This window comes from Balaenoptera borealis, assembly GCF_965194805.1.
Source record: "Balaenoptera borealis genome assembly, chromosome: 10".
Lineage (NCBI taxonomy): Eukaryota > Metazoa > Chordata > Mammalia > Artiodactyla > Balaenopteridae > Balaenoptera > Balaenoptera borealis.
Genome location: NC_138874.1, coordinates 94,137,656 through 94,150,595, shown reverse-complemented (window position 1 = coordinate 94,150,595; position 12,940 = coordinate 94,137,656). Strand labels below are relative to the sequence as shown.

The 12,940-nt window shown below is 38.8% G+C and overlaps 1 protein-coding gene across 1 annotated transcript in view; it reads right to left on the bottom strand.

Annotated features, from left to right (window-relative positions):
* The window catches only part of CFAP58 (cilia and flagella associated protein 58), a gene marked incomplete at its 5' end in the record, with an annotated part of 102,539 nt that overhangs the window by 4,787 nt on the left and 84,812 nt on the right, over positions 1 to 12,940 (bottom strand). Inside the window, one exon of the mRNA XM_082339681.1 lies at positions 2,060 to 2,179. Within this exon, the coding sequence (XP_082195807.1) occupies positions 2,060 to 2,179 (120 nt within the window). The remainder of the gene's footprint in view (positions 1 to 2,059; positions 2,180 to 12,940) is intronic.

Here is a 12,940-nt window from a genome sequence, read left to right as displayed (position 1 = left end):
GGGGTACCCCCAAAAAAAACCAAGGGGAAAAAAGGGAGGCTACTGTCCTAAGGGGCATGCAATAGATTTAATTTGTTTTCCGTCTAGCTCTGCATTTTAAAAAAATTTGCATAAAAGGCGGATCTTTATCTTTCGAGTGTTCGTCTGCTTCTGAACTCTTTCCTCTTAACTGCTGTGAAAAGGATTCTGACGATGTTATCATGAGCTAAAGAATATGATTTTCATGTTGGAAGAAAAACTGTCTTCAGCCATAAAAAGAAACGAAATTGAGTTATTTGTAGTGAGGTGGATGGACCTAGACTCTGTCATACAGAGTGAAGTAAGTCAGAAAGAGAAAAACAAATACTGTATGCTAACACATATATATGGAATCTAAAAAAAAAAGGTTCTGATGAACCTAGGGGCAGGACAGAAATAAAGACGCAGACGTAGAGAATGGACTTGAGGACACGGGAGGGGGAAGGTTAAGCCGGGATGAAGCGAGAGAGTAGCACTGACATATATACACTACCAAATATAAAATAGATCGCTAGTGGGAAGCAGCTGCATAGCACAGGGAGATCAGCTCGGTGCTTTGTGACCACCTAGAGGGTGGGATACGGAGGGTGGGAGGGAGGAGATATGGGGATATATGTATATGTATAGCTGATTCACTTTGCTATACAGCAGAAATTAACACACCATTGTAAAGCAATCTTACTCCAATAAAGATGTTAAAAAAAAAATAGTTAAACTCTTAGGAACAAAGACCTTGTTTCCAAACAATGAATGTGGAATTTTCTAAAACAGCCCAGATAATGAGGACAAATTGGTGGACAGGCTTGGTATTATCCACCCCTGAATCTTCCACCAAGGGTCACATGTCATTCAGAGCAAAAATCTGGATATCCTCAGATAAAGGTTTAAAGTAACAAAAGTCTCCTATGAACCACTGAATACAATCCAGCGCTAAGTATGCCTATCTGAGAGTAGTGTAAAGACATGTGCTTTTCTAATTTACACCCACCCCTGAGAAAATAAGTTTTTATTTTATTTGATATATTCAATTGTTTAAAGGGATGAAAATAATCAAAAGATTATGCCTCCTGCAAAACTCAAATTATGTCTCAGGATACTCATGTAAAATGAATGCTTACAGTGATAAATTGAAAATTAATGCTCTCATTACATTTCTGTTTCATCTGCCTTTTTTAAGTAAAAGGATGTGATTTTACAACATTCTATTTGTGAAAGGATTAGTACTATATTAGTAGCGTGGCATCTATTTTACCCCAGGCAGAAAGGCAATGATTATTACCATCATTGCACAGGAAAGTGCGAGAATTCAGCTGGCATGTGCTACATTCTGTGCATGGGTGTGTATAAGGCTTCCCTAACATGCCAAGAATATCTAAGTACTTTTTAGCAGGTAAAGGTGAGGATATAGTGGAAACATACAGTTTTTGAAAAAACTTTAAAAAGGCACATATAATACTAAAACATTCCATCTCCGCAGCTAATGTTCTTATGTCACTTAGAAGGGAACTTATGCTAACAGAATCCTAGAATGATTTTACTTCCCTTTCATGGCTTCTTATTTCATAGATGGTCATGAAGCAAGGTTCCTGGGGACTGGGGAGTAGCCTGTGTTTTGTGTACATGTATTTCAGGCGGAATGAATAGTAAAAACCTGCTTTGACACAATGATCTGCTTCAGTGGGCAATGGTGTTAAAATATTCCCTCTGTTCTTTCCCACCATCTGAATCCTCTAAATCATCTTGAGATAATCTATACAAACTTTGTTCCCCAAATTTCTATCCCATTGCCATCATCCTCTCCCTAGCTCTTTCTCCACTTGTTCATCTCCCTGTTTTGTGGGAGTCTATGAGCTTAGGAGCGGAGGGGTAGCTTTAAGGCTTGCCCTGTGCCTCCCGGGACTAGAGCACTAAAAAAGCTGATATCAAAGGAGGACAGAATTTGGGAGACTGGCTCCTTGTGCTGAGGCAGTAGACTTGTCCACGGGTATTCCCCAGAGTGTGTCTGTCCTTCAGTCAGGAAGGAGCAGAGGCTACCACTTACTTTAAGCTGCTTGGTCTTCTCCCGCAGCGTGTGGCGGTAGATCTGTAGCTGCTCTGCAGCCTCAGGCCCAGGCTGCCGGGCCAGGATGTGCTTTAGTTCCACATACAGTTTCTCCTTTTCCTGGTGGAGAGTATAACCACAGGTGGAGATAAATAACCCCAACAAGACAAGGGAAGTGCCTTTAACAGCATGGTCAGGATGATACGGGATCATCCTAAGGCCCTTCTCAGCTCCACACTGATTATATTCACACATAGATTCATTCAATCAAGCATCAAGCCACATAGGGACCTGGCACTGCCCACCAGCAGGCCGGCAGCAGCCTTGCAACTCCCAGGTTGTGTGGCAAACCACATGGGAAGCCTACCCTGCCCTCCAGTGGACTTGCAACAACTGCATGAGGAATGGCCTCCCAGCCAGCCTGGCCAGGGGCCAGCTCCACCTACCAACATGCCTACAGTAGTCAGCCCTGCCACAACAGAAGAACACATGCAGTCCACAAAGGGGGCACCACTAGAGCATACAGCTCTGGTGACCAGAGGGGAGTGTGCTGCTGGGCCCTAAAGGATATTTCCTACATAAGGCAACTTCCCCAAGATTGGAAAATGTAACTGATGTACCTAACACACAGAAATAAACACAGAGGATTGGGCAAAATGAGGAGACAGAGGAATATATTCCAAATGAGGGAACAAGACATAACCTCAGAAAAAGAAGTAAAGGAAGTGGAGATAAGCAATCTATCCAACAAAGGACTCAAGGTAATAATCATAAAGATGCTCACTGAACTTGGGAGAAGAATGGATGAACACAGTAAGAATTTCAACAAAGAGTTAGAGAATATAAACAAGAACCAAACACAGCTAAAGAATACAATAACTGAAATTAAAAATACACTAGAAGGAATCAACAGTAGATTAGATGGTACAGAGGAACTATAAACCAGAAGACAGAGTAGTGGAAATTACGAAGCTGAACAGAAAAAAGAATTTTTAAAAAAAATAAGGATAGTTTAAGAGACCTCTGGTATAACATCAAGTGTAATAACATTTGCATTATAGGGATCCCAGAAGGAGAAGAGAGAGAGAAACGGGCAGAGAAAATATTTGAAGAAATAATAGCTGAAAACTTCCCTAACCTTGGAAAGAAAAGACATGCAGGTCCAGGAAGCACAGAGAGTAGTCTCAAACAGAATCAACCCAAAGAGGACCACACCAAGACACACTGTAATTAAAATGGCAAAAATTAAAGATAAAGAGAGAATATTAAAAAAGCAAGAGAAAAGCAACTAGTTACATACATGGGAATTCACATAAGATTATCAGCTGGCTTTTCAGAAGAAACTTTGCAGGCCAGAAGGGAGTGACACAATATATTCAAAGCGATGAAAGGAAAAAACTTACAACCAAAAATTCTCTACCCATCAAGGTTATCATTTGGATTTGAAGGAGAGATAAAGATTACAGATAAGCAAAAGCTAAAAGAGCTTAGCACCATTAAACCGGCTTTAAAAGAAATGTTAAAGGAATTTTTCTAGGTGAAAAAGAAAAGGATACAACTAGAAATATGAAAATTATGAAAGGAAAGATCTCACTGGTAAAGCTAAACATACAGTGAAGGTAGTAAGTCAACAATGTATAAAGCTAGTAGGAAGGCTGTAAGATAAAAGTAGTAAAATCATCTATATCACAATATGTAGTTAAGAGATACACAAAACAAAAAGATGTAAAATATGACATCAAAAACATAAACCGTGGTAGGTGGGGAATGAAAATGTAGGGTGATTAGAATGCATTCAAACTTAAGAGATCAGCAACTTAAAATAATCACATATATATATCAAATATATATATAAATATATAATAATAGATACACACACAAAAAATAAGAAAGGCATTCAACTGTAACACTACAGACAGTCATCAAATCACAGGGGAAGAGAGCAAAAGAAAAAGAAAGGAACAAAAAACTTTAAAAAAAAATTAACAAAATGGCAATAAGTACATACCTATCAATAATTAAATGTAAATGGACTAAATGCTCCAATCAAAAGACATAGAGTAGCTGAATGAATACAAAAACAAAACCCAAATTTACGCTGCCTACAAGGGATTCACTTCAGATCGAAAGACACACACAGACTGACAGTTAGGGGACAGAAAAGAAACAATAAAGATCAGAGCAGAAATAAATGAAATAGAGAAATAATAAAGAATCAGAGCAAGGATGGCCATCTGCTGGTTCACCTGTTGGATGTCCCAGAGGGTATCCATGGGCAGTGTAATGGGAGTGTTGTCCAGCCATCATATGAAGCTGTCAGATATGCCAGACAAATGTTGCTCAATTGCACAAGGCAGGCAGATGATAACCTCGTAGAAGGTACCACAGCAATCAGTTGCCATGGCAGTGCACTATGGTCAGCTTTTCCTGCTTATATTCTCTCACCCTGAAGTTTCCCTGTTATCTGGTTCTTTCATTCGCAGTCATGTGGTGGGAAGCATAGCAAGTGGTACAACCGGAAGTGGAGATTGCATCAGCCAGAAATGACTCATTAGGAAGTGCATCACTGGAAGTTGAAACGTCATCAAAGCACAACAGGGCAGGGCTAGGGTTGGGGTTAACCTCACCAACGCGAGTCAGCAGGGCCACCTTTGAAGAGAGAGTGAGAGAGGACCCAAATAAACAAAAAATCAGAAATGAAAGAAAAGTTACAACCAACACCACCAAAATACAAAGGATCATAAGAGATTACTACGAACAATTAGACGCCAAAAAAATGGACAACTTAGAAGAAATGGATAAATTCCTAGAAACATACAATCTCCAAAACTGAATAATGACAGAAGGAAAAGAAAATATGAACAGATCAATTACTGAAATTTAATCGGTAAAAAAAATGCCCAACAAAGAAAAGTCCAAGATCAGATGGCTTCACAGGTGAATTCTACCAAACATTTAAAGAAAAGTTGATACTTATTACTCTCAAGCTACTCCAAAAATCTGTGGAGGAAGGAACACATCTTTTTTTTTTTTAATTTTTAAATTTTATTTATTTTTTTATATACCAGGTTCTTATTAGTCATCTTATTAGTCATTAATTTTATACACATCAGTGTATACATGTCAATCCCAATCGCCCAACTAAGCACACCACCATCCCCACCCCCTTGCGGCTTTCCCCCCTTGGTGTCCATACGTTTGTTCTCTACATCTCTGTCTCAACTTCTGCCCTGCAAACCGGTTCATCTGTACCATTTTTCTAGGTTCCACATATATGTGTTAATATATGATATTCGTTTTTCTCTTTCTGACTTACTTCACTCTGTATGACAGTCTCTAGATTCATCCACATCTCTACAAATGACTCAGTTTCGTTCCTTTTTATGGCTGAGTAACATTCCATTGTATATATGTACCACTTCTTCTTTATCCATTCATCTGTTGATGGGCATTTAGGTTGCTTCCATGACCTGGCTATTGTAAATAGTGCTGCAGTGAACATTGGGGTGCATGTGTCTTTTTGAATTATGGTTTTCTCTGGGTATATGCCCAGTAGTGGGATTGCTGGATCATATGGTAATTCTATTTTTAGTTTTTTAAGGAACCTCCATACTGTTCTCCATAGTGGCTGTATCAATTTACATTCCCACCAACAGTGCAAGAGGGTTCCCTTTTCTCCACACCCTCTCCAGCATTTGTTGTTTGTAGATTTTCTGATGATACCCATTCTAACTGGTGTGAGGTGATACCTCATTGTAGTTTTGATTTGCATTTCTCTAATAATTAGTGATGTTGAGCAGCTTTTCACATGCTTCTCGGCCATCTGTATGTCTTCTTTGGAGAAATGTCCATTTAGGTCTTCTGCCCATTTTTGGATTGGGCTGTTTGTTTCTTTAATATTGAGCTGCATGAGCTGTTTATATATTTTGGAGGTTAATCCTTTGTCCGTTGATTTGTTTGCAAATATTTTCTCCCATTCTGAGGGTTGTCTTTTCGTCTTGTTTATGGTTTCCTTTGCTGTGCAAAAGCTTTTAAGTTTCATTAGGTCCCATTTGTTTATTTTTGTTTTTATTTCCATTACTCTAGGAAGTGGATCAAAAAAGATCTTGCTGTGATTTATGTCAAAGAGTGTTATTCCTATGTTTTCCTCTAAGAGTTTTATAGTGTCCGGTCTTACATTTAGGTCTCTAATCCATTTTGAGTTTATTTTTGTGTATGGTGTTAGGGAGTGTTCTAATTTCATTCTTTTACATGTAGCTGTTCAGCTTTCCCAGCACTACTAATTGAAGAGATTGTCTTTTCTCCATTGTATATCCTTGCCTCCTTTGTCATAGATTAGTTGATCATAGGTGCGTGGGTTTATCTCTGGCCTTTCTATTCTGTTCCTTTGATCTATATTTCTGTTTTGTGCCAGTACCATACTGTCTTGATTACTACAGCTTTGTAGTATAGTTTGAAGTCAGGGAGCCTGATTGCTCCAGCTCCGTTTTCTTCCCTCAAGACTGCTTTGGCTATTCGGGGTCTTTTGTGTCTCCATACAAATTTTAAGATTTTTTGTTCTAGTTCCATAAAAAATGCCATTGGTAATTTGATAGGGATTGCATTGAATCTGTAGATTGCTTTGGGTAGTAGAGTCATTTTCACAATATTGATTCTTCCAATCCAAGAACATGGTATATCTCTCCATCTGTTTGTATCATCTTTAATTTCTTTCATCAGTGTCTTATAGTTTTTTGCATACAGGTCTTTTGTCTCCTTAGGTAGGTTTATTCCTAGGTATTTTATTCTTTTTGTTGCAATGTGAAATGGGAGTGTTTCCTTAATTTCTCTTTCAGATTTTTCATCATTAGTGTATAGGAATGCAAGAGATTTCTGTGCATTAATTTTGTATCCTGCAACTTTACCAAATTCATTGATTAGCTCTAGTAGTTTTCTGATGGCATCTTTAGGATTCTCTATGTATAGTATCATGTCATCTGCAAACAGTGACAGTTTTACTTCTTCTTTTCTAATTTGTATTCCTCCTATTTCTTTCTCTTCTCTGATTGCCATGGCTAGGACTTCCAAAACTATGTTGAATAATAGTGGTGAGAGTGGACATCCTTGTCTTGTTCCTGATCTTAGAGGAAATGCTTTCAGTTTTTCACCATTGAGAATGATGTTTGCTGTGGGGTTGTCGTATATGGCCTTTATTATGTTGAGGTAGGTTCCCTCTATCCCACTTTCTGGAGAGTTTTTATCACAAATGGGTGTTGGATTTTGTCAAAAGCTTTTTCTGCATCTATTGAGATGATCATACGGTTTTTATTCTTCAATTTGTTAATATGGTGTATCACATTGATTAATTTGCGTATATTGAAGAATCCTTGCATCCCTGGGATAAATCCCACATGATCATGTTGTATGATCCTTTTAATGTGTTGTTGGATTCTCTTTGCTAGTATTTTGTAGAGGATTTTTGCATCTATATTCATCAGTGATATTGGTCTGTAATTTTCTTTTTTTGTAGTATCTTTGTCTGGTTTTGGTATCAGGGTGATGGTGGCCTCACAGAATGAGTTTGGGAGTGTTCCTTCCTCTGCAATTTTTTGGAAGAGTTTGAGAAGGATAGGTGTTAGCTCTTCTCTGAATGTTTGATAGAATTTACCTGTGAAGCCATCTAATCCTGGACTTTTGTTTGTTGGAAACTTTTTAATCACAGTTTCAATTTCATTACTTGTGATTGGTCTGTTCATATTTTCTATTTCTTCCTGGTTCAGTCTTGGAAGGTTATACCTTTCTAAGAATTTGTCCATTTCTTCCAGGTTGTCCATTTTATTGGCATAGAGTTGCCTGTAGTAGTCTCTTAGGATGCTTTGTATTTCTGTTGTGTCTGTTGTAACTTCTCCTTTTTCATTTCTAATTTTAGTGATTTGAGTCCTCTCCCTCTTTTTCTTGATGAGTCTGGCTAATGGTTTATCAATTCTGTTTATCTTCTCAAAGAACCAGCTTTTAGTTTTGTTGATTTTTGCTATTGTTTTCTTTGTTTCTTTTTCATTTATTTCTGCTCTGATCTTTATGATTTCTTTCCTTCTGCTAACTTTGGGTTTTGTTTGTCCTCCTTTCTCTAGTTCCTTTAGGTATAAGGTTAGATTGTTTCTTTGAAATTTTTCTTGTTTCTTGAGGTAGGCTTGTATTGCTGTAAACTTCCCTCTTAGAACTGCTTTTGCTGCATCCCATAGGTTTTGGATCATGGTGTTTTCATTGTCATTTTTCTCTAGGTATTTTTTGATTTCCTCTTTGATTTCTTCAGTGATCTCTTGGTTATTTAGTAACGTATTGTTTAACCTCCATGTGTTTGTGTTTTTTACGTTTTTTTCCCTGTAATTCATTTCTAATCTCATAACGTTGTGGTCAAAAAAGATGCTGGATATGATTTCAATTTTCTTAAATTTACTGAGGTTTGATCTGCAACCCAAGATGTGACCCACCCTGGAGAATGTCCCGTGCACACTTGAGAAGAAAGTGTAATCTGCTGTTTTTGGATGGAATGTCCTATAAATATCAATGAAATCTATCTGGTCTATTGTGTCATTTAAAGCTTGTGTTTCTTTATTAATTTTCTGTTTGGATGATCTGTCCATTGGTGTAAGTGAGGTGTTAAGGTCCACCAGTATTACTGTGTTACTGTGGATTTCCTCTTTTATAGCTGTTAGCAGTTGCCCTATGTATTGAGGTGCTCCTATGTTGCGTGCATATATATTTATAATTGTTATATCTTCTTCTTGGATTGATCCCTTGATCATTATGTAGTGTCCTTCCTTGTCTCTTGTAACATTCTTTATTTTAAAGTCTATTTTAACTGATATGAGTATTGCTACTCCAGCTATCTTTTGATTTCCATTTGCATGGAATATCTTTTTCCATCCCCTCACTTTCAGTCTGTATGTGTCCCTAGGTCTGAAGTGGGTCTCTTGTACATAGCATACATATGGGTCTTGTTTTTGTGTCCATTCAGCAAGCCTGTGTCTTTTGGTTGGAGCATTTAATCCATTCATATTTAAGGTAATTATCCATATGCATGTTCCTATGACCATTTTCTTAATTGTTTTGGGTTTGTTTTTGTAGGTCTTTTTCTTCTCTTGAGTTTCCCACTTAGAGAAGTTCCTTTAGCATTTGTTGTAGAGCTAGTTTGGTGGTGCTGAATTCTCTTAGCTTTTGCTTGTCTGTAAAGCTTTTGATTTTTCCATCGAATCTGAATGAGATCCTTGCGGGGTAGAGTAATCTTGGTTGTAGGTTCTTCCCTTTCATCACTTTAATTATATCATGCCACTCCCTTCTGGCTTGTAGAGTTTCTGCTGAGAAGTGAGCCGTTAACCTTATGGGAGTTCCCTTGTATGTTATTTTTCGTTTTTCCCTTGCTGCTTTCCATAATTTTTCTTTGTCTTTAATTTTTGCCAATTTGATTACTATGTGTCTCGGCGTGTTTCTCCTTGGCTTTATCCTGCATGGGACTCTGTGAGCTTCCTGGACTTGGGCGGCTATTTCCTTTCCCACGTTAGGGAAGTTTTTGACTATAATCTCTTCAAATATTTTCTCGGGTCCTTTCTCTCTCTCTTCTCCTTCTGGAACCGCTATCATGCGAATGTTGTTGCGTTTAATGTTGTCCCAGAGGTCCCTTAGGCTGTCTTCATTTCTTTTCATTCTTTTTTCTTTATTCTGTTCCACAGCAGTGAATTCCACCATTCTGTCTTCCAGGTCACTTATCTGTTCTTCTGCCTCAGTTATTCTGCTATTGATTCCTTCTAGTGTAGTTTTCATTTCAGTTATTGTGTTGTTCATCTCTGTTTGTTTGTTCTTTAATTCTTCTAGGTCTTTGTTAAACATTTCTTACACCTTCTCGATCTTTGCCTCCATTCGTTTTCCGAGGTCCTGGATCATCTTCACTATCATTATTCTGAATTCTTTTTCTGGAAGGTTGCCTATCTCCACTTCATTTAGTTGTTTTTCTGGGGTTTTATCTTGTTCCTTCATCTGATACATAGCCCTCTGCCTTTTTGTCTTGTCTGTCTTTCTGTGAATGTGGTTTTTGTTCCACAGGCTGCAGGGTTGTAGTTCTTCTTACTTCTGCTGTCTGCCCTCTGGTGGATGAGGCTATCTAAGAGGCTTGTGTAAGTTTCCTGATGGGAGGGACCAGTGGTGGGTAGAGCTGGCTGTTGCTCTGGTGGGCAGAGCTCAGTAAAACTTTAATCTGCTTGAGTGTTGATGGGTGGGGCTGGGTTCTCTCTCTGTTGGTTGTTTGGCCTGAGGCAACCCAACCCTGGAGCCCACCTGGGCTCTTTGGTGGGGCTGATGACAGACTCTGGGAGGGCTCACGCCAAGCAGTGCCTCCCAGAACTTCTGCTGCCAGTGTCTTTGTCCCCACGGTGAGCCACAGCCAACCCCCATCTCTGCAGGAAACCCTCCAACACTAGCAGGTAGGTCTGGTTCAGTCTCCCCTGGGGTCACTGCTCCTTCCCCTGTGTCCCAATGCACACACTACTTTGTGTGTGCCCTCCGAGAGTGGAGTCTCTGTTTCCCCCAATCCTGTCGAAGTCCTGCAATCAATTCCCACTAGCCTTCGAAGTCTGATTCTCTAGGAATTCCTCCTCCCATTGCTGGACCCCCATGTTGGGAAGTGTGACGTGGGGCTCAGAACCTTCACTGCAGTGGGTGGACTTCTGTGGTATAAGTGTTCCCCAGTCTGTGAGTCACCCACACAGCAGTTATGGGATTTGATTTTACTGTGATTGTGCCCCTCCTATCGTCTCATTGTGGCTTCTACTTTGTCTTTGGATGTGGGGTATCTTTTTTGGTGAGTTCCAGTGTCTTCCTGTCGATGACTGTCCAGCAGCTAGTTGTTATTCTGGTGTTCTCGCAAGAGGGAGCGAGAGCACGTCCTTCTCCTCCGCCATCTTGTTTCCTCGAGGAAGGAACACTTCTGAACTCATTCTACAAGGCCAGCATCACCTTGATACCATGATCAAGTGGGACTTATCCCAGGGATACAAAGATGGTTCAATATGCACAAATCAATCGATGTGATACACCACATTAACAAATTGTAGAATAAAAATCATATGATCTTTTCAATAATGCAGAAAAAGCTTTTGACATTCAACATCTGTTTATTACAAAAACCTCAACAAAGTGAATATGGAGGGAATATACCTCAACATCATAAAGGCCATAAGTGACAAACTCAAAGCAAACTTGATGAAAAGCTGAAAGCATTTCCTCTAAGATCAGGAACAAGACAAGGATGCCCACTCTTGCCGCTTTTATTCAACATAGTATTGGAAGTCCTAGCCACAGCAATTAGACAAGAAAAAGAAGTAAAAGAAATCCAAATTGGAGGAAGGAGTAAAACTTCACTGTTTGCAGATGACATGATACTACATACATAGAAAACCCTAAAGATGCTACCAAAAAACTACTAGCACTAACAAAGAAATTCAGTAAAGCTGCAGGATACAAAATTAATATACAGAAATATGCTGCATGTCTATACACTAATAACAAACTGTCAGAAATAGAAATTAAGGAAACAATCCCATTTACAATGGCATCACGAAGAATAAAATACCTAGGAATAAGTCTAACCAAAGAGGTTAAAGACTTATACTCTGAAAACTGTAAGACATTGATGAAAGAAAATGAAGGTGGCACAAACAAATGGAAGGATATATCATACTCATAGATTGAAAGAATTAATATTGTTAAAATGACCATACTACCCCAGGCAATCAACAGATTCAATGCAATCTCTATCAAAATACCAAAGGCATTCTTCACAGAACTAGAACAAATAATTTTAAAATTTGTATGGAAACACAAAAGACCCCCAACAGCTAAAGCAATCTTGAGAAAGAAGAACAAAGCTGGAGGTATTATGCTCCCTGATTTCAAACTATGCTGCAAAGCTGCAGTAATCAAAACAATATGGTACTGGCACAAAAACAGACACATAAATCAGTGGAACAGAACTGAGATCCCAGAAATAAACCCATGTTTATATGGTCAATTAATCTCTGACAAAGGAGGCGAGAATATACAATGGGGAAAAGACAGCCTCTTCAATAAATAGTGTGGGGAAAACTGGACAGGCACATGCAAAAGAATCAAACTAAACTAATTTATCAGACTTCCCTGGTGGTGCAGTGGTTGAGAATCTGCCTGCCAATGCAGGGGACATGGGTTCGAGCCCTGGTCCAGGAGGATCCCACATGCCCCAAAGCAACTAAGCCCATGCGCCGCAACTACTGAGCCTGCACTCTATAGCCCACGAGCCACAACTACTGAAGCCCATGCACCTAGAGCCCATGCTCCACAACAAGAGAAGCCACTGCAGTGAGAAGCCTGTGCACTGCAATGAAGAGTAGCCACTGCTCACCACAACTAGAGAAAGCCCATGCGCAGCAACGAAGACCCAACGCAGCCAAAAATAAATTAATTAAAAATATTAAAAAACAAGAACATAGAAAAAATAAATTGTATGCTTACCCACATAAAAAATGTAAATTAAAAATAAATAAATTTTTTTTAAAGTTGAAAAAAAAACAACTAATTTATCACACCATATACAAAAATAAACTCAAAATGGAAAGCCATGAAAAGACTTAAATGCAAGGCCTGCCATAAAAACTCCTAGAAGAAAACATAGGCAGTAAACTCTTTGACATCAGTCATTACAATATCTTTTTGATCTGTTTCCTCAGGCAAGGGCTACAAAACCAAAATAAAACCAAATAGAACCTGTATCAAACTAAAAAGCTTTTGCACAGAGAAGGAAACTATCAACAAAATGAAAAGGCAACCTACTCAATGGGAGAAGATATTTGCAATCAATATAATCAACAAGGG